Source organism: Stylophora pistillata, chromosome 1, assembly GCF_964205215.1.
Source record: "Stylophora pistillata chromosome 1, jaStyPist1.2, whole genome shotgun sequence".
Lineage (NCBI taxonomy): Eukaryota > Metazoa > Cnidaria > Anthozoa > Scleractinia > Pocilloporidae > Stylophora > Stylophora pistillata.
This window is the reverse complement of record NC_142519.1, coordinates 10,516,864-10,534,831: the sequence shown is the minus strand read 5'-3', so window position 1 is coordinate 10,534,831 and position 17,968 is coordinate 10,516,864. Positions and strand designations below refer to the sequence as shown.

Genomic DNA, 17,968 nt, shown 5'->3' with positions numbered 1-17,968 from the left:
ATCTTCTGTCAGACAGTAAGCCAATTAAGACAACTGCCTGAGTCAAGAAAAATCTGAGTGAAGGCCGAATTACGTGAAGTTGGAAACTTCTACGTTTAGCTGGGTTAAACGTGAGTTAGGTTTGTGAATCGCGAGTTTGGTTTATCAGTCGTTTGTTGGTGGAACGTGGTTGGGTTAAGAACAGGTCAAGCACAGGGATCGAGGGCGAACTGAACTGAACTTAAAAAAAAATCTACCCTTTTTTATATAAATATATCTTATTACACGACTCGGGCAGTCAGAGGGCCAATAACTAAAATCAACCAATCAAAATGCTCTATTGCCGGTCCAATATTCTCTAAGTATTGGACCGGGCACTGTCCCGAATGGTCCCGAATGATACCGCACTCGTGTCCCTTTGAACTTCAGTCGTATAATAAGTCTCTTATTAACCAAGCTTGCTCGGGACCGTACTGGAAGAATATCGGCCCTCGGTCTTTTTTGTATGGACCTCGCTGCGCTCGGTCCGTACTGTCAAGACCTCGGGCCGATATTCTCCCAGTACGGCCCTCGCGCTTGGTTAATAAGATATATTTGATAAATAGATTTAGTGTACTGTAGTTTAAAATTATTGTATTCCTGTAAATTAATTAAGGTAAATAATTCAGCTCATTGTATTTGTTAGTTACTTTATTGTCTTACTTAGAATAATAAATATTTATAGGCCAACATTTAGTTGTGTTGTGGCGTGTCTTCTCTGGCTTGTTTGTGCTTGGTATTTAGGGCGCCCACCTTTGTGGCGGGTATCGTCACAGAAGCTTTGCAATTAAACAGCAATTTAATTGTCTCTAGTCTTCCTCAACACAAAAGACCCGGCTATCGACGTTCATAGAATGGGTTTTGTTTGCTCGTTGTATCCGTTTAACATTGTATCCCTGCCGGTTTATCTCACTGTATCCGCCCAAATTATATTGAAGCTGGGGCGTAACAATCGGGAAAAATTCTGAAGAACATCGTTCGTCACTCTTTTTAATTAGGACATCATCAGCTTAAGAGAAGCCATCGCCGTGATAAGACTCACTTTGTCGATTGCACTGATTTTCCTAAAACTCAACACATGATATTTTACTTTAAAAGACGCCCAAACGGATATAAAGTTTTTTTTCGTACAGAAGAGGTATTATCATGAGAACATTGTAGGGAACAGTTGGAAGAAATTCATAAAATGTCTTTGTCTCCTTACTTATACAAGGAATAGCCAGTCTGCACAAAAGATGCTGACCGTAGAGAAGCCGGGAAAAAAACTTTTTCGATTTTGCTAATTTCCTGGTTAAAGTTCAGTTTAATTACAAGACGAAGATGCATCGTAAGACCATTGTATTTCTTTCGTGCAAAAAAGTGTGATAATCGTTGGAAAGTAAGGAAAACGATCCCTTTCTAATCCAAACGGAAACAAAGCATAGCACGCAAGAAGGAAACAGAAAAAAAAAATAAAATAAATAAAACCACCTGACCTGATTATTCTAAATGATATGCGCCGGTTAGAGGAGTGTAAAGTTAACAATTTTCCATTCTCGACGATGTATGTTTTCTTCCTCTTATATTTGATATCTGTGTTTTACCTCCTTTAAACGGAGCAGACAGGTCAAATCATGCCACATATTGTCCGCGCTAGGTCCAACTTGTCTACGATGCAGGAGTACGATACAGCACTACTAAGTGTTTTTTCCTTTTCCAAGGGAATTGCGTCCCTAGCGTGAAATATCCAAACGTATACATCTATCTACTACCGGAGCCTTAACGCTTTTGGTCAGTTAAACCTTTTTATCCCTAAGGCCCCATCATTTATATGACTTGGGTACCTGAGACAATCCTTCCCTCATCCCCCCCCCCCCTTCCACACCCGGGTTACCCCGAGTTGCTCAACTGCCGATATTCAACTGGAGTGTTTTTATGACTGCCTCGTGAAAAAGAAATCTGGGGAAACTTTGCTATTCAGCTATGGAGACTCAATATTTTTATTACGTATTCAGGAACGAAAATAAAACCAAGCGCTAGTAGTGATAGATTCAAAACAAGATGTATTGCTATTTCTTGAATCTTTATTGGATTCACTTTCGTTTACCCCTGTTTCGCCGTCTTCAAAACACGTTCCATCCTGAGCCAACAACGCTTTCGAATAATTCTGAACCCCTCCTCCCACCCCCTGTTCTTGTTTTTGCTTCTCGTTATGATTCAAGCCTGTTCATCTAACTCGCAACAATGTAAATTTAGTTGGCGACCTTTGCATCTTCGTCCAATGCATGACGTCTTTCTTATGGATGGGCTCATGCACGTGATAAATCAACATCCAACTCCCCACCTTCTCCTTCTCACTCGGACGTACCACGAAGAAAATGTTCGGCCCTGGGCATAAAACTTGAACTTCTTTTTTTTATCTTTGATCTTAGATATCAAATGTATGAATACCTACGTACTCCGCGAACACATCTGCCCTGTGCTGACGATTGATTTCGTAGGAGTATTTATTGAAAAAAAAAATTTTAATTACCCTTGAATCCTGTCTTCATATAGCCGTTTTCACGAGCACACGCATATGGCGAAAGCTCTAAGAGACAACTTAATTATTAAATAAATTGTTTGCAGACATGGTACCTCGTGTCAGAGTGACCAATTAGTCGTACAAAGTGACAATTGACTTATTAAAGATGAATTCCGAATGATGTGAACAACGATAGTCATTTGATGATTCTTCACCCCGTGGGTTATTCATTCCTGAAAATATCTGCCAGAATTCATCGTAAATGCCGACGATGTTTGAATGACTCGTCAGACAGTTGATGGAATCAAATGACATTTATGGCACTCCACCTATACCAAGTTTTTCCACACCATATTTTGCGTTAGAATCTTTTTGTTAATTTCTTCCAGGGCTTTAGAGAGTCGGTGTAGAACTTCAGGTGAGACAGTTTTGTCGTTGGTGGGTGGAACACGTTGGTAGGTCACGTTAGAAGGCTTATGAAGTCCTTTGTTTGTGGGACACAGGCCTTTCACCCTGCGCTGAAGAATTCTTTTCTTGGGGACTGGTGCTAACCGAGCAATAGGCTCCGCGATTTTCTGCTGAGTGTTAAATAAACTGAATTATTACGTCATTTTTTAAATGCTAAAATTCTCCTTTTAGAACGAGGGCAAGGGTAAAGCTTTTGAAATGAAAACGATGCCTTATTCTCAATCAAATCTACAGCATTTTCACAAGAATCATTTGAGTTGCACTTAGCCACATTTTAAAGTGAGGGTTTTTGAAACTCGGAAATGGTAATCACGCAAGCGAGAATACGATAAAATCTATGGCCTATTTGATCAGTAAGTTTATTTTTGGTTGGGTCATGCAGTTTTGCGTTTGTAAATTGTTATCTTGGTTCACCTTGAGAATTGACCATGACTGAGCACGTGCTTCCCTCAAGGTCAATTTTTAGATAGGGGATCTGAGATTTCAAGAAAACCTCTTAAAACTCAAAATATCAAGACTAGCAACATGATTTATTTTGTCTGAGTTTAAAACCGCACGTGAACAGAAGATTAAGCTCAGTTGTTATATCGATGACATTCAATTCTGATGTCACTTCAGTTCTTTATACCTGACCAAGTTAAAAGGCCAAACTAAGGTTATTGCCCCAGTTTTACTTTTACGGTTCAAAGAAACATTTTTACAGTTAACTTTTTTACGACTAACGGATAACATTAGCCAATTTCTAGGCCAAACACTAAATATTTTGGCCGTTTTACGGCTAATGGTTAACTCCATTGGGACCCTCATGGATAGGCAAGGAATTCCTTTTGTCAACCACTCCTTCTAGGGGTCGCCTTCTCAGTGAACCCTGCCATAACCTTAACTTTAGCGCAAGAATTCCTGGAAAGAGTGTTTTGCTCAATTTTCCCTTAAAGCCTAAGCTAGTACGACAGAAAAATAAATGAGAGGTGATCCATGGAGTCCTGTTTGCACATAATTGCATTATTCAATCCATCATATTCGATTATGCCATCTTTGATTCAATCCACTTAACAAAAGGCGAGGACACTCATTAAGGTTCATACCGAATCCTACATTATTTTTATTTTATCAAGCGTTGCGAATAACGAAAGGCGCCAAAATAAATAACAGACGGAATCACCCACTTTACCTCGTTGTTGATGTGTTTGTCATCTTTGCTGACGTTGTTATTTTCATCAGTGGATGTCACTTCGTTGAGTGGAGTGTTCTCTTTTGATAACGCTTTCATTCGTTTGCTTTCTAGTCGCCAATACAACTCAGCTCGATACTCTGCAGAAAATAAATATACAACATGAATCCGCTAACAACTTTTTCACAGTTAGTTTTATCCCGCTCAACATTCCACATTTACCTGAAAACCGTTTTCCCGCGATTTGTTTGACATCTTCAAAAACGTGACCACACTGGCATGACTTACTTGACTTGGGAACCTAAGTGATTTAAAATTAAAGAAAATATTGAGAATTTGGGACATAAAGTAATAGTTATAACTTTCCTAACGTTTCACAAAAGTGATCTTTTGTGTGTGTTTTTGTAGTGCGTCAATCATTTGTTCTAATCCAAGAACTATGTTTCCTTCATAAGGGAGGGGGGGGGGGGAGGACAGTCAGTCAGTCGGTCGCCTGATCGGTCAGTCGGTCAGTAAGCCGGTCAGTAAGCCAGTCAGTCAGCCAGTCAGCCAGTCAGCCAGTCAGCCAGTCAGCCAGCCAGCCAGTCAGCCAACATTCAGGGTCTTAAAATAACTGAGGAGAATGTGCTTCCTTTGCTATGACAACTGCAAATGGTTAGACATTCCAGTCCCCTCGGATAAGGACGAAAAGCCGTAGGCACCGTCTCCTGCATGTTCTCTGTTCTGGCTGGCAGGGGACGTTAAAGAACCCCGCACACACTTATCGCAAAGAGTAGGGAACATAGCTCCTGGTTGTTACGTTTTTGGGTCGCAGAAGAGTATACACACACACACAAGATGGCGGGTCAACAGCAAGATTATATCAATAAGAGCACATGGTAACATTACCGCTGCATACTACGCGGGCTCACAACAAACGGACAGTCAATACAGAACATCTCCATAACATCTCCATACTATAACACTGGTGTTGTGGTCAGGCCTTGATTCTGAGATTCGAGGCATCTGCAACGCATGGGCCGAACGGGTGGAAAGTGAGAGAAGCGCTGAAACTTTTCGTCCTCCTCTTTAATTTGTTCGGTGTTTATGTCTCTTATGACTGTTCCACAGACTAATAATTCGGAGAGGGCCCCCTTTAGATAGGAAGACGGGTCGTTTTACATAGATAAGATGTTATCAAGAATACTGATTTTCAGCAAAAGGGTTGAAATTTCAAAACTGATGCAGGTAAAACAAACACGATTCCGCGAAGAGAGAGTTCGCAGGCAATTCTGTCTTTTGAAAGCAGTTGTGACGAATAATTCAAGTTCTGCCTAACCGGTTGACGAGACCACATGCTCCATGAGTATTTGAGAGAAATACTAAGCTATTAAATGGAGAGGTCAGAGTGTGGTTTAGAAAAGGAGTATTAACGGTTGACGGGCCAATATGTTCGATCGACCGGATAGGATATTGAGTGCATATGAGCAAATTTTCCAGTGTAGAAAAGGATCCTTTGTTCTAGCGAGGAAGAGCCACACTGATCGAGACGACTTCTTTCGATACACCCACGTCTGTTCACAAAGTAGTGATATTTTGAGCTTGACTCATCTGATGTTATTCTCTCGAGAAAATTCATAAATACCATCAAGACTAAATATTTCATTCTAAATTTGGTACAGCTGCCTGTTGCTGAACCGAGCTTCAGAATAATCTGAAAGAAGGCTTTCAAAGGGTAATATACCTAAGTAAACGTGGAATGTCAGTAAGGCAATGTCGCCTGCCGGCGGCTAGGCGGTTATACTACATGCTTGCACATGAGTGGCACTTAGGAAGGGCATTACCCTCGATTCAGAGAAGAACCAAGATCACAATTTATTTGACAGAGTAGTTGAAAACTGAAGTATGAACGCTTTTTGTGACGAGAGTGCTGCGATAAGAGAGAGGAGAGCTCTAAACTATAGTTTACTTGCACTCGCATGTCGGAAATTTTACCGCCATGACTGACTTCTCTGTTAAGACGATCGGATAATCTTCTTTTTTTAGCTTCGATTCAGTCAAAATAAGTTTTGAAGGCCATTTCCCAGATTCTAGTAAGTCAGACGGCTGTTATTGACGTTTCAGCAGGCATAAGTCTCCGACAGTTACTTCTTTGGGCAGCATTACATAATTAATTATTAAGTATCCAGGAAAGGTTACAGCTACTCATTATGAGACAACCAACTCATTTCTTGGGGTAGCGGAACGAAATATTCAGCAATGGAGATACGTGACACTGAGCAGCACACGTCCAAACCACGCGCTGATAATTACTTTCGAAAGTCAAGTCTTACAGGTTAAAAAACAGTGGTGAAAAAAATACAAATAAAGAGAGAAGGGATGACTTCATTGGCTAGTTCAGGGAGGCAACAGTGAATCAGAACTTTGAGCAAAACAGAGCCTTGGAAGGGTGTATGGGTTTTAAGTCATTTTGTAAAGCAAAAATTGAATCTTAACGCTGGCGAGATTTAACAAAAGCTTCCAAGTTGCGCACGCTTATTTTAACGTGACAAAAATGCTTTGATTTTCATCCATGTAATTAAGAATACACGAACGTGACAGTGGTTGATTTACAGTTTAGATTATTTGCTGATAGAGGTAATTTTTCTGAAGGTATTTTCTTCCTTCACAACTGAAGCCAAAACCGCCATAACTGTTGTGATGCACTCTTGGGCTAAATTCTATTCTTGTCAGAGCCACGCACGACAGCTGCTTGTCACAGTCTTTTATGGTCAAATAAGCGTTTATTCCTCTTTAGTTTCGAAGTGTTCAGGCTAAAAGCGGCATAAATTATGTCGTCTGATATACACGAATTACTGCGTGTTACTGGCAGGGCAAAATCAATATCTTAACAGCTAGCGAAAATTTTAGTTTGGCGCGGTTTAATGTGCTTTCTGGTGGATTCAGCCCGTCGTTTTGTTGTAAAACCATCTGATTTCAAAAGAGAATAACATGCGTTGTCTGATGCTTTCGAAAAGGAAGAATCCAAGGCGATGTGAGGTTATTAATTTTCGCTAGACAAGTTGAACACATGTGTATTCAAAATCGGTTGACAGAGGAGAACGTTCGAAATGAATAACATGAACGATTTTTATCACTCAGCTTACTCACCACAGCATTACAAGCTAAACACTGTTGAACAGACATGGCGAGGTTATCTTCAACTCGCTTGCAGTCGAAACCACTGCGTACTTTCACGATTGTAGCGGACCCGTGTCGCTCAGTGGTATTTCAATTCGTGGATGTTTTGACCTGACTTCGTCCTTGCGTGGAACGAATGGTAACACAACGTGTGACGTCACTGAATTGAAAAACAACGCACGGAATTAGTACAATCCTTTTAATGCATGTAAATGGAAATCTAATTGCGGATACCTCTGGTAGACGTGAAAGGTTGCCGCTCGTGAAGTTCACGAGCCAAGAGACGCGTTTGCTTCTACATCAAATACTCGTTACGACTTAAATAATGCATGATCATAAGTTTCCTCTCCTCACAAAGCCTCAAGTGCGTGGAAGATGTGAGTTGTGCGATGTTATTACGCATTTCACATTAGCAGATATATTTTGTTACCCTAGTAGCACGCGTCTCCCATGAAACTAATCAAATATAGGGGGATTGTAGTTCAAAGAAAAGATAACGGTTAATTACGTTAGGGGATAACTTAAGTAGTCTTTGAAGGAGAGAGTTGCTTTCGGCTTTTTTCAAAACGATTTGCTCAAAATTTGACTTTAAATGAACAAAACAACAAAACAAAACAAAACAAAAAGAAAAAAGCAAAAAAAGAAAAAAGAAACAATGTTTTCTGGCCATGGTCTCTTTTGCGTAGAATTTTTGTTCTTCAAACTTTGTAGAGGTAACTTATTAGCAATAATTTGCCCAGCATAGCAATCTTGAGGGGCATAAAGCTAGACGCTTTAAAACACGACTGAAAACCCGTCATACTAAGTTACTGATAAGAATGCATTTAAGTAGATTTACTAATATTTCATTCGAACATAACCATCTCCAGATATCTATAAAGGGCTAGATCCTTCTTTGAAGATTTATGCACTTCAAGCAAGCGTGAAATGAAACCGGCCGTAATTGATAGTAATTTGCACGATTGAGGTTTACGTAATGATGCACTTCTACAAAATATGCTCTTATTCTCTCAACTGAATGGTAGAGTGCTTATTACACCAGATATTCAGAGGGAGAATGTATTTAATGCAAAATTTTTTGAATGATAAACCATATTCCTAATTCAACCAGGCTAGAAATCTAATCAACATTTTGAGCTTTGTTTAAGTTAAAATATGATATAAAGATACTGAAGGACTTCTTTCAAATTTTGACCGTTTACATTCCAAACACTTTTGGAATGGTAGACCTGAGACAACTGGATATCGTTTCGAGAAATTTTTCCAAACTGTGTGTAGTAATATACTGTAAATAAGTTTAGAGGGAGAAATAACTGCACTGCTGATAATAAAAAATCATGCACAGCATTGTTGATCCGAGAAAAAATTCAAAATAAGGAAGTAATTAAGAAACTTTCCATTTGTAGGTGTGAATATAAAAAACTAAATAAATACATAAATAATTAGGAACTGACGATAAAAAAGGCCAGACGAGGAAAACAAGGTCAAATGGGTTTTCTCTTCTCGAGGACGAAACAAATCCCTCTGTTACTAAACGACCCACATTCAATAAATCGTATGGAAAAAATTTTGCTCGATGAAAAATATATGCGAAATGATGATTTTAAGTGAAAATTATGTGAATTTAGAAAAACTTCATAGCTGACAAGCGCAGCGTTAATTGAGTGTTGGAGCCAGCGACATCAAGCACGACACCAATTAAGCACTTGTTTGTGACGGAACAAGGTAACCTTCACGGACTGACCAACAGTTCTCTAGTGGGAAAACCACGATGGAAATATTGTAAAGGATAGATCTGACGAAACTGCTTTCATCCAAAGCATGTAAGAAGAGAACCAAAGCAGTGAATAAAAGCGGAAAGGGCGAACAGTTTCATCCGCAAATTGTGGGGTCTCACTAATTAATCGTTCTAGAAACTGTAGCTGTGACCAGCTACAATTTGAACGGAAACGATTAACGAGGGCCTTGGGGCTTCAGGTTCACACCTATTCTAGAAGCTCTCAACCAAAATTATTGCCAGTCAAATATCCGTGATATCACTCAGTTAAGATATCACTCTAAATAAGAGTTGAAAATACGCAGTTTCGTAATATGTCGTTTCTGAATGAAAACATCGTTTTGTGGCAATTATATTCAAAATCCATCAATTTTACCCCTTGACTCCATAATGTCGGATGGTTCTCAGTAGAATTTTGGTTTTTATTCTGACACAGCTCCATTTAAGGTCTTGTTTGTTCTGTTGCGGCACACGTGTTTTTTTCCGTAAACAACCGAGCTTAGGGTAAGACATTCGCTGAGAATAAACAGAGATATGGAAAGTTCGGGAAACATAATTAACATAGTATGATCATGATATTTGTTTTTAGTATCTTAGCTCTGATATCACTTTCATTCCACTTTTTCATCTTAAGCAGCTTTTCTGAGCTGCTAAACGAAAGAATCTCTCATCATTTATAGAAGAAGAGAATCTACGTGGAAAATCATTACTAGCTGCACACGAACAAGGTCGAAAATCAACTTCAGAGCGAAAGAATAAGGTGTATTTATGGAAGGTAATTATAGTCATATTAGAGAATTCGTGGGTGGGTTAATTCAGTTCCAATTAGAGTAAAAGAATTGAGCAGCATTAAACCACACCTTTGCTTTTTGATATACCAAAGATGTACTCGCGTGCTTGAGTGACGTCGCAGGAGTTGCTAGGGGTAACATGATACATTGGAGCTGCTACAGCCGCGCATTCCATATAAAAAATTAGGGAAAGCTCCACCACTAACAAAATCGTCGTTGGATAGTTGAAAATATTCTGTAAAATCGGTCTGTTAAAAAATGGGGGGTGTTGAAGTGTCTTTATGTGTTAAAAAAAATAAATAAAAAAATACAGAAGACAGATATTCATTATTTCAACCTCAAAACTTAATTCCACGATTTACGGTCGTACAACGTTTCAGTGTTATAATTGGGGCTTACACTATGGCCTTGGAAACCGAGAGACAAAAAAGCTGTTGTTTGATAAAATTAGAAGCAAAGACAGGACGCGATATGTTCCAAAACAAAACGCCTTACAGGAAATTCAAACATCGCAAAGACTGGGGTTCTTTAATTTCCAATTCAAGAACTGTGTGATATCTTGTCAAGGAACATTGTTTTTAACGCAACAGTTTCAGCTGCTTGACAGCAAACTGTTTCATTGGCAAACATTTTCCTGTAAATCCCTAAAATAACATTGTTTGCTCCCTTAAACAATTCACAAAATCTTCCTGTCCATAATACTAGTGTCACTGAGTAAAACTGAGCAGCCTTGTGGGTCCCGGCTGAGAGACCGATAAGATTAAACTTAGGACCGGGATTCGCTCGATAAGATATTGAAAAACGTTCAAGTCACCTGCTTTCCCTTCTCATTATCTTGAGTCGTATCTTGAGTATAGTGATGCGATCAATATCAATTTCTTTAAATATTCATTAAGTTAAAGCATCCTGCTTCCCCTCTGCACCGTTTCCTGTATCGAAACTGATGTCTATCCAGGCTGTCGTTGAAAGCGCCCGAGAATAAATGTAATCCTTAAATTGTCACACATTATTTGATACCTCCTGGTACACTATAGAAACCTTACTTACTAACAGTGACAAGGCAGATTCTTTATCGCTCGTATATAAAATCAGTGTATGGGATAAGTTAGAGCTAGTTAGGATCACCGGTCATTCCCCATTGAGATTTCTGAACTCTGTATTCTATTCTGAAAAAACTCTCTTTGTTCGAATAGAATTTAGAACCTAAATCCATTCTTTGTTAACATTCTTTTTCCAAGTAACCATATTCTTCCTCGTCGATTTCTCTTGAGCTTGCCGCCTTCAAACTGCCGATCGGGCATGTTTCGTCGCTTTGTCTTCGGAAATCTGCCAGCTTAACGAACGAGTTTCGATTGCTTGTTTTGACATAGTAAACTTAGCTACTTAGCCTCTTACCTTTGACCAACTGTGACAGAGCAAAATCTCTCTTGCATGTACGCATGATAAATAGGGACTAGTTAAGATACCTGTTATTCCCTATTGAGATTTTATTGTTTTGTTTTCTTTTATGATCGTGAATCAACCGAACTCTTTGTTCGAACAGATTTTGAAACCCTAATCTATACTGATTTATTGAGTCAGACTTTCTTTTTCCAAGAAACTATATTTTTCCCCTTCCATCTCTCTTTCGCTTGCCCCATTTAAACTGCCGACCGAGCATGTCTCTTTGTGTTGTCTTCTGAAACAATGATCTGCTTGACGAGCATGTTTCGATTCTTTGTTTTGACATACTCGGTTTGCTCCGAATACTGTTAACAAACAGAATAAATTATCAAAATGTCTTTGTGTACGTTTGGGGTCCGCTTCCAGGTAAATATCAACTACCCGAAACGCGTTGGAGTGAATTCGAAAAATACTGAAGTACCGAAATAGTCATTGATTATGATAACTAACCTTTGTCTTATTACGAGTTCATAACCTTGAAGGGAATTACTATAGAGATGGAGTGAATTTGTGTTATTTAGTTGCTGCATTAAATCAGCGGAAGTCGACGTTGGCCGAAAGTACGCTTTCCTTTCGTATAACTGTGTAAAGGGAAGCGAAGACGATGTTTTTATAATGCCAGGCAAAAGGGCACAATGCTCTTCATGTGCAACAATTTAGCTCGTAGAAAATTCGAAAAAGAAAGAGATAAAAAAAAAAAGGTTTAAAGAAGCATCTAGACAAGTTATCTGTCTATTGTTTGTCTTCTGAATATTGTTCAACGAACTCCCAAAATATCTGTAATTATTGCGTCACTAGGTGCAAACGGTCAAGATGCCTCTTTTAGATTTGACGTCACGCACTTGACACTCAGTACCTATAAATGAAACGTGGGCCATACAGCTGTGACAACTTTAGTGGGGAGCGAGAGCTATCAGGAGCTGATACGAGAACAAAACATACTAGTCAACTTTAAAGCCATGGTTCTTCAACAGTGTCTTGCTTGTAATTTATTGGTAAGTGGCGGCGGAAATATATGATTAGTGAATGAACGATGTTAATCATCATTATGCCTGGTAAACCTATATGGTTTGAAACTATCTCCTCTTTATGTTTCGATCTTGTACATTTTACCTGTTAAACTGGCTACAGAATCATTAACGAGAATTGCAAAATATTGATATTTGCTCTTTTGTCTCGGAGTTAGCCTACGAGGAAACAAAATTTCTAGTTTATTTTTCTACGGTACAGTTTCATTGCTTCATTGAGAATAATTTCCTCCATGAAAGAACTGCTTGCCATAGCTAGCTTCATGTGAGCTCACAAATCGGATGTCAGACGTCACGAAGACGAGGGTGTTTGACTTTTCATGGCTTTGAATATCTTTTTTTTTATGAAATGTTCTTAAGAGATGTTTATTAGAGAAACACTTTTGATCCTTTCCAGTCCCCGAACCAACTCTATTCGCAGGGAAAACGTTTTTATCTGAGAAACAAAAAAATAAATAAATAAATAAGGAAATTCATCATTCTGAACTGATTGAACGTCCAACTGAAAACACAACTTCAGTGAATCTCCAAAACTACGATCGGTTTGGGTTGAAAAGTTTTTCTAAAATTCTGTTGCATCCAAAGAAGACATGACACGGCAAATATATTAGAGCAGCCAATTTTAACTGACAGGCGTCAATATCCAGGATCCACGTACTGTCTTAAACAATTACGTCATAAATTGTGCTTCTTGGCAGAGAAAATTGTTGTAGTGCAGTTATCTCGAGTTCCCTTCAATCGTGTTGGATTAATCAGTCTTTGTTTTTTCTTCCATTCAAACAAATTTATCTAAGTGCCTTTCACATTTTGTAGATTCATTGGAAGATTGTTGTATACATCAACGAATTTCACATCATAATGAATCATTAAAAATCTCCTGATCGTGACTTCCTCTATGCAATAATTACGAAAGCAAACACTTTTTATCCTTCCTTATTTAGGATTAATTTCGTAACCCTTTTCACCTCTCGAATTGAAGAAATGTCAAACACTGTGTTTTTAACCTTTATTTTTTACCATAAAATATCAATGCGCCTTTATTCTGTTTTTCTTAGGCACTGATCTTCTCTACTCATCAGGACTAGGTTTACCCCAACTTACATTTTTAACTCGGCTCCAAGTCATCTTTAACATGCACGTTTATTGGTAAAACTCGCATTAAACGATTAAAAAGAGTGAGATAATCTATTTATAACTTATTGATTATAACTCATTTGATCTACAACTGATTTGATCTTTAGATAACTGGAATATCAAAATCATGTGTGTGTGGTCACGTCTTTGAGGATACCACTCTTCACATTGGAGGAAAACGATATTCAGGTATGGAAAACAAAATACTGCCTCTCCCTGTATTTTTGTTTTTTCAATTGACTTTAATGCGCGGTTAAGCCTGCGAAAAATTGTCTTGTTCCCGCCGTCCAGTTGTGCGGAGTTCGATAGAAAACGTCCCGATGGTATCGCATAAGGCGGAGGCACAAACCTATTCCGTTTTCGCTCTGCCGCTCTGACCATCGCGCCGTTTTTTACGCTCCATTTTACTAACCGAATGCTTAGAACAGGCTTGTGGAAATTGGGTTTTATGTACACTGCAACGAGCACTGCTAGTAAATAAAACCTACGCTCCCATCGCTAATGAAATTCGTCTTAGTATCGGGTTGCGTATGTTGATAAAAACTGACAAAACTGAGAATGAGGAGTGAGTCAGTGACTATAAAGAAAGTCACGTTTGGTAAAACTCTTCCCCATATCGAAAGAAAAGTAGGGATAATTTATCATTTCCCGCAGAATGTTTCTGCCGATGTTCTTCACAAGAGTCGCTGAATCCTTCACCCAATATCTGGGCTATAAATTTCCATCACCACCTCTGACAGTGATTTTGGATTTTGGTCGCTGAATCCTTCACCCAATATCTGGGCTATAAATTTCCATCACCACCTCTGACAGTGATTTTGGATCATTTATGGAACAATTTCTCGTATTTGGGATATTTCCCCAAAAAGCAGTTACTTCAAAGGTCTCAGCCATTTGTTCCTCTATTCTTAATAATTTTATTTTTCTGATTTTCTTTCTGGTATTTTGCTTTTACTAGAATACCGCGCCATGTTGTATTCTCGCTTGGAATTTAAGAGAAAGAAAAGGGAAGCCAGGGAAAATAAAAAGCCAAAGACACATCAGCAAGGACCATCAATGAAACACAAGGTAACTGATTGACAAAAATGCTTATTAGCATTTATAAAAATGTATTTCTCGAAGCAGAGTATCCACCAGCGTAAAGAACTTAAAAGAAAATCGCCCATGAATAATATATAGCAGCAAAAGTCTAAGGCTCTGAGGTGGTTAATCAAAATGATGGCCTTTCGGTGAGTTACGGTCACTCATAAGTTTTGAACGACGAGAACTGACTAAGAACGAAACCTGATTGATAATTAAACGGGTGCCAGTTCTCCAGATGCTGCATGTAAATATCGATGTCAATTAGTTTAGAGATAAATTTGCCCACTGTTAACATCTGTCTTTCGGGTAACTTATCGACATCGTAAACGAGGTTAACTGTTTCGTCGAAGTTAAAAGGATACACACACGTCTTCAGTTGCAAGGCCGTTTATTGGAATTTTCTTGTACAGGAACAAATGGCTGTGACGACGAAAAAATCCCACTTTAAACCTGCAAGGCGACGAACAGTGGGAAAAAGAACTCCAGCGAAAGGGAAAATTGGGAGGACATCATCAACTATAGTGAAACAACATCCGGCCCATAGCGCGGAAGTTCCAAAAGAACTCCTGTCAAGATTTCCTAGTGCTCTCAAAGAAATAAACCGACGACTTTTGGGACAAAATATGGTGTGGATAACATTGTGTAGTTGAAGAGTCTAAACTGTTTAGGGGAACTGGCACGGAAGCGACTCATAGTTCACGTGAAGGAAAACAGTCGTGGCAGTTGATGTACGACTGAAGACCTTCTCGAAACCTGCTTTGGAACGCGTGGAGGGGATGTGAAAGCAATAGCGCCTTGAACACAGGAAGTCTAAAACTGTATAACACAGCAGCAGGAAAGGTAACAGTACTAACAGGAAAGGGAACATCAGAAATTCCTCAGTAAACTGTAAACACCATTTCTACCACAAAAAATGAAGCTATTTTGGTCAAAAAGTCTTTCATCTTTTCACGGCCATTTTAGTAGTTTTACATTTCTATTTTCATAAAATTTTATTTCATCTAAAAATGGCTCCATATAGCGGTAAATACCTAGAAACAATATGTGCCCTTCAACTTGAGGGTTTTTTTTTCAAAGGTATATCACCTTCAGAAAAATTGTGATGAATTAATCAAATCGGATTTTAAAGTGCTTCATCAGTGAAATAACATCGAACAGAGGCCCCATATCAGTACCTTGTCACACAGAAAGGTGATGACGAGAAAGCGAAATATCAACTGGGGAATATCGTGTGATTCACCGCTCATGGTGTTTTCTCTAAGGTAAAATTATCAGAACTGTATTACAGAAAATAAGTAGAATTGATCTATAGATTTGGGGAGTGAAAGAGGCACCTTATTTTTATGTACACTCTCTTATATCCTATTTTGAAATCTCTATCCGTATTGATTGCCAATAAAAATAGAAGCTGAATGACTTCGTGAAATTTAACATGTGTGTGTGTTCTTTTTTTTTTGGAATGACGAATTGGTTTCAATGTTGTCATAATTGCTTGCGGTTTCAAGTTGGGTTATTCCCCTGAAAAAGGGGGAAATGAAATATCCTATCGTTAAAATCTGATTCCAACTATGTCGTAGTATCACAACTTACCCTCTATTTATGCTTTCACTAAAATATTCAAGTAGGATACATTTACATAGTATTCAATGGTAAGCCTACGACGGAGAATTTGTGGTCATCTTTACATGTCATTATTTGAAAAAATACGGGAAGCAGATGATATGAGGAAAATAAGACCACATTGAGGAGAAATAAGTAATCGGATATCTCATTCATTTTTTTTTTTTTTAATATTAAAATGTATTTTCATTTTATTCCTTCTCTCCTTCTGGGATAGTTTCTCCCTTATACCAAATTAATCTCCTATTTTTTCCGTCGGTATCTCTTGTCTCTTTCCTAAGACGCTCCTCTTTCCTCAAAATAGGACAATGGTGAGAACTGAATTACGTTTGTCAGAACTGAACTAATATAAATTTACAGAGCCTATTTAGTTACTCAAGGTCTAACCCAAGCCGAGGTTTTATACCCAAGCGGCAGTGGGGCCTCTGGGACTCTCTATAAGAGGGTTGATTGAATGAAGCAATTGTTCTTCCATAATTAGTTTTCGTCCCTCTTGACACTGTTCACAAAAATAAATGTTCAAATAAAAGGTGCGGCTAAATTGAAAATGGTTTAGAACGCGACATTACCAAACAACGGCTAAACTTTGTTTAAATAACCGACCAATACTGTCTGGTGACGTTGAATAGAAAAGAGGGCTGTGGAAAGACTTTTAAAAACATGTGGATGGAACAGTAGAACGACTCGTCTAAGACTTCTTCTAAAAAATAATCTGATGAATCATGTATAAGTTTCAGCCACTGGCATCTACTTTTAAATGCTTGGGTCTATACTTAGAAGTTCCTATTAGTGCGTATTTCCGCTGAGAAAAATTTTGACTATTACCGTAGCAAGCATCAAAAAATAAGATGGAACATTTCATAGTAACTCTTGCAGGCAACCAGACCCTTAAGGGATATTCGCAAAATAAATTTAAGTAATTTCAAAACGCCATCTGCTTGGTTATTATATATAAAATAACGAGTTCACCATTATACACTGGAAAGTATTTTCAGGTATTTGTTACACAAAAAGGCGTGAGATTCCCTCGCATTCGTCATCTCCAAGAAACGCATTTTGGTCCAATATTTTGTTTGTGTATGCCTTTTTTTTGCGCATTCGTCGAAGCTTTCGCAACAACAAAGTGCTTCAAATATATACTTATATTTTACGTCAGAGTCAGATTCGCCGAACGAGTTAGATTTTGTATTGTTTAGCCAAAGAAAATCAGCCGGCAAGACCCACTATCTCCCACAGACTGGATACAATACCGCTGTGTTTATTTTGAGCGATTTCAACGGGTTTCTGTTGGCGTTAAAACCTAGTCAGTGACAGAGCAGGGAAAAACTAATGTTTTCAAGTTGTCAAAAAGCTATACCTAAAAGAAATTACAAGATTCTGACACCGAAAGCCTAAATATAGGAAAAAGAACACGTCATTGAACTGAATGACAACATGTTTGAAAATTTTACGACATTTGAAAACAATGATAAAAATCATAATGGAACTCAGAGATCATCACTTAATCATCTGCAACAAAGCTACCATATATATGCCTTACGAGCCACGATTAAACCTGTTACCATAGAAACGAACTACTCAATGGCAATTCAGTCAGTTAAGCTAGTCGGATCGCTAAGACGAATCTGCATTCACGAAGAACATACGAGAAATGACCCTTGACCATGAAGAACGGTTTATTTTCAACGTTTCTTAAATTTGATAAGTTTAACCACAATAAAGCTTCAGCTCCGTCTTAGAGCTCGTCTCAGCTTTGCTATTCTGACACCGGTC

The 17,968-nt window shown here is 38.4% G+C and overlaps 2 protein-coding genes across 4 annotated transcripts; one reads left to right on the top strand and one right to left on the bottom strand.

Annotated features, from left to right (window-relative positions):
* Positions 1-1,979: 1,979 nt before the first annotated feature.
* On the bottom strand, positions 1,980-7,663 carry LOC111321959 (uncharacterized). 3 transcript variants are annotated; one of them, XM_088736030.1, is made up of 5 exons: positions 7,554-7,663; positions 7,290-7,479; positions 4,383-4,461; positions 4,161-4,300; positions 1,980-3,099 (listed from the first exon to the last, which is right to left on the bottom strand). In XM_088736030.1, the coding sequence occupies exons 2-5, from the start codon at positions 7,323-7,325 to the stop codon at positions 2,851-2,853; spliced, it is 504 nt and encodes a 167-aa protein (XP_088592156.1). In that variant the 5' UTR covers positions 7,326-7,479; positions 7,554-7,663; the 3' UTR covers positions 1,980-2,850. The 3 variants fall into 3 exon arrangements, with proteins under 3 accessions (XP_088592156.1, XP_088592151.1, XP_022780713.1); XM_088736025.1 differs by having other exon boundaries at positions 7,290-7,557; XM_022924978.2 differs by lacking the exon at positions 7,554-7,663 and having other exon boundaries at positions 1,980-3,096; positions 7,290-7,533.
* A 4,508-nt stretch (positions 7,664-12,171) lies between these two features.
* LOC111321958 (uncharacterized) lies at positions 12,172-16,006 on the top strand. Its single transcript, XM_022924977.2, has 4 exons — positions 12,172-12,325; positions 13,600-13,681; positions 14,451-14,560; positions 14,986-16,006. Exons 1-4 carry the CDS (start codon positions 12,290-12,292, stop codon positions 15,223-15,225), a joined length of 468 nt encoding a protein of 155 aa, XP_022780712.1. The 5' UTR covers positions 12,172-12,289; the 3' UTR covers positions 15,226-16,006.
* The last annotated feature ends 1,962 nt before the right edge of the window (positions 16,007-17,968 follow it).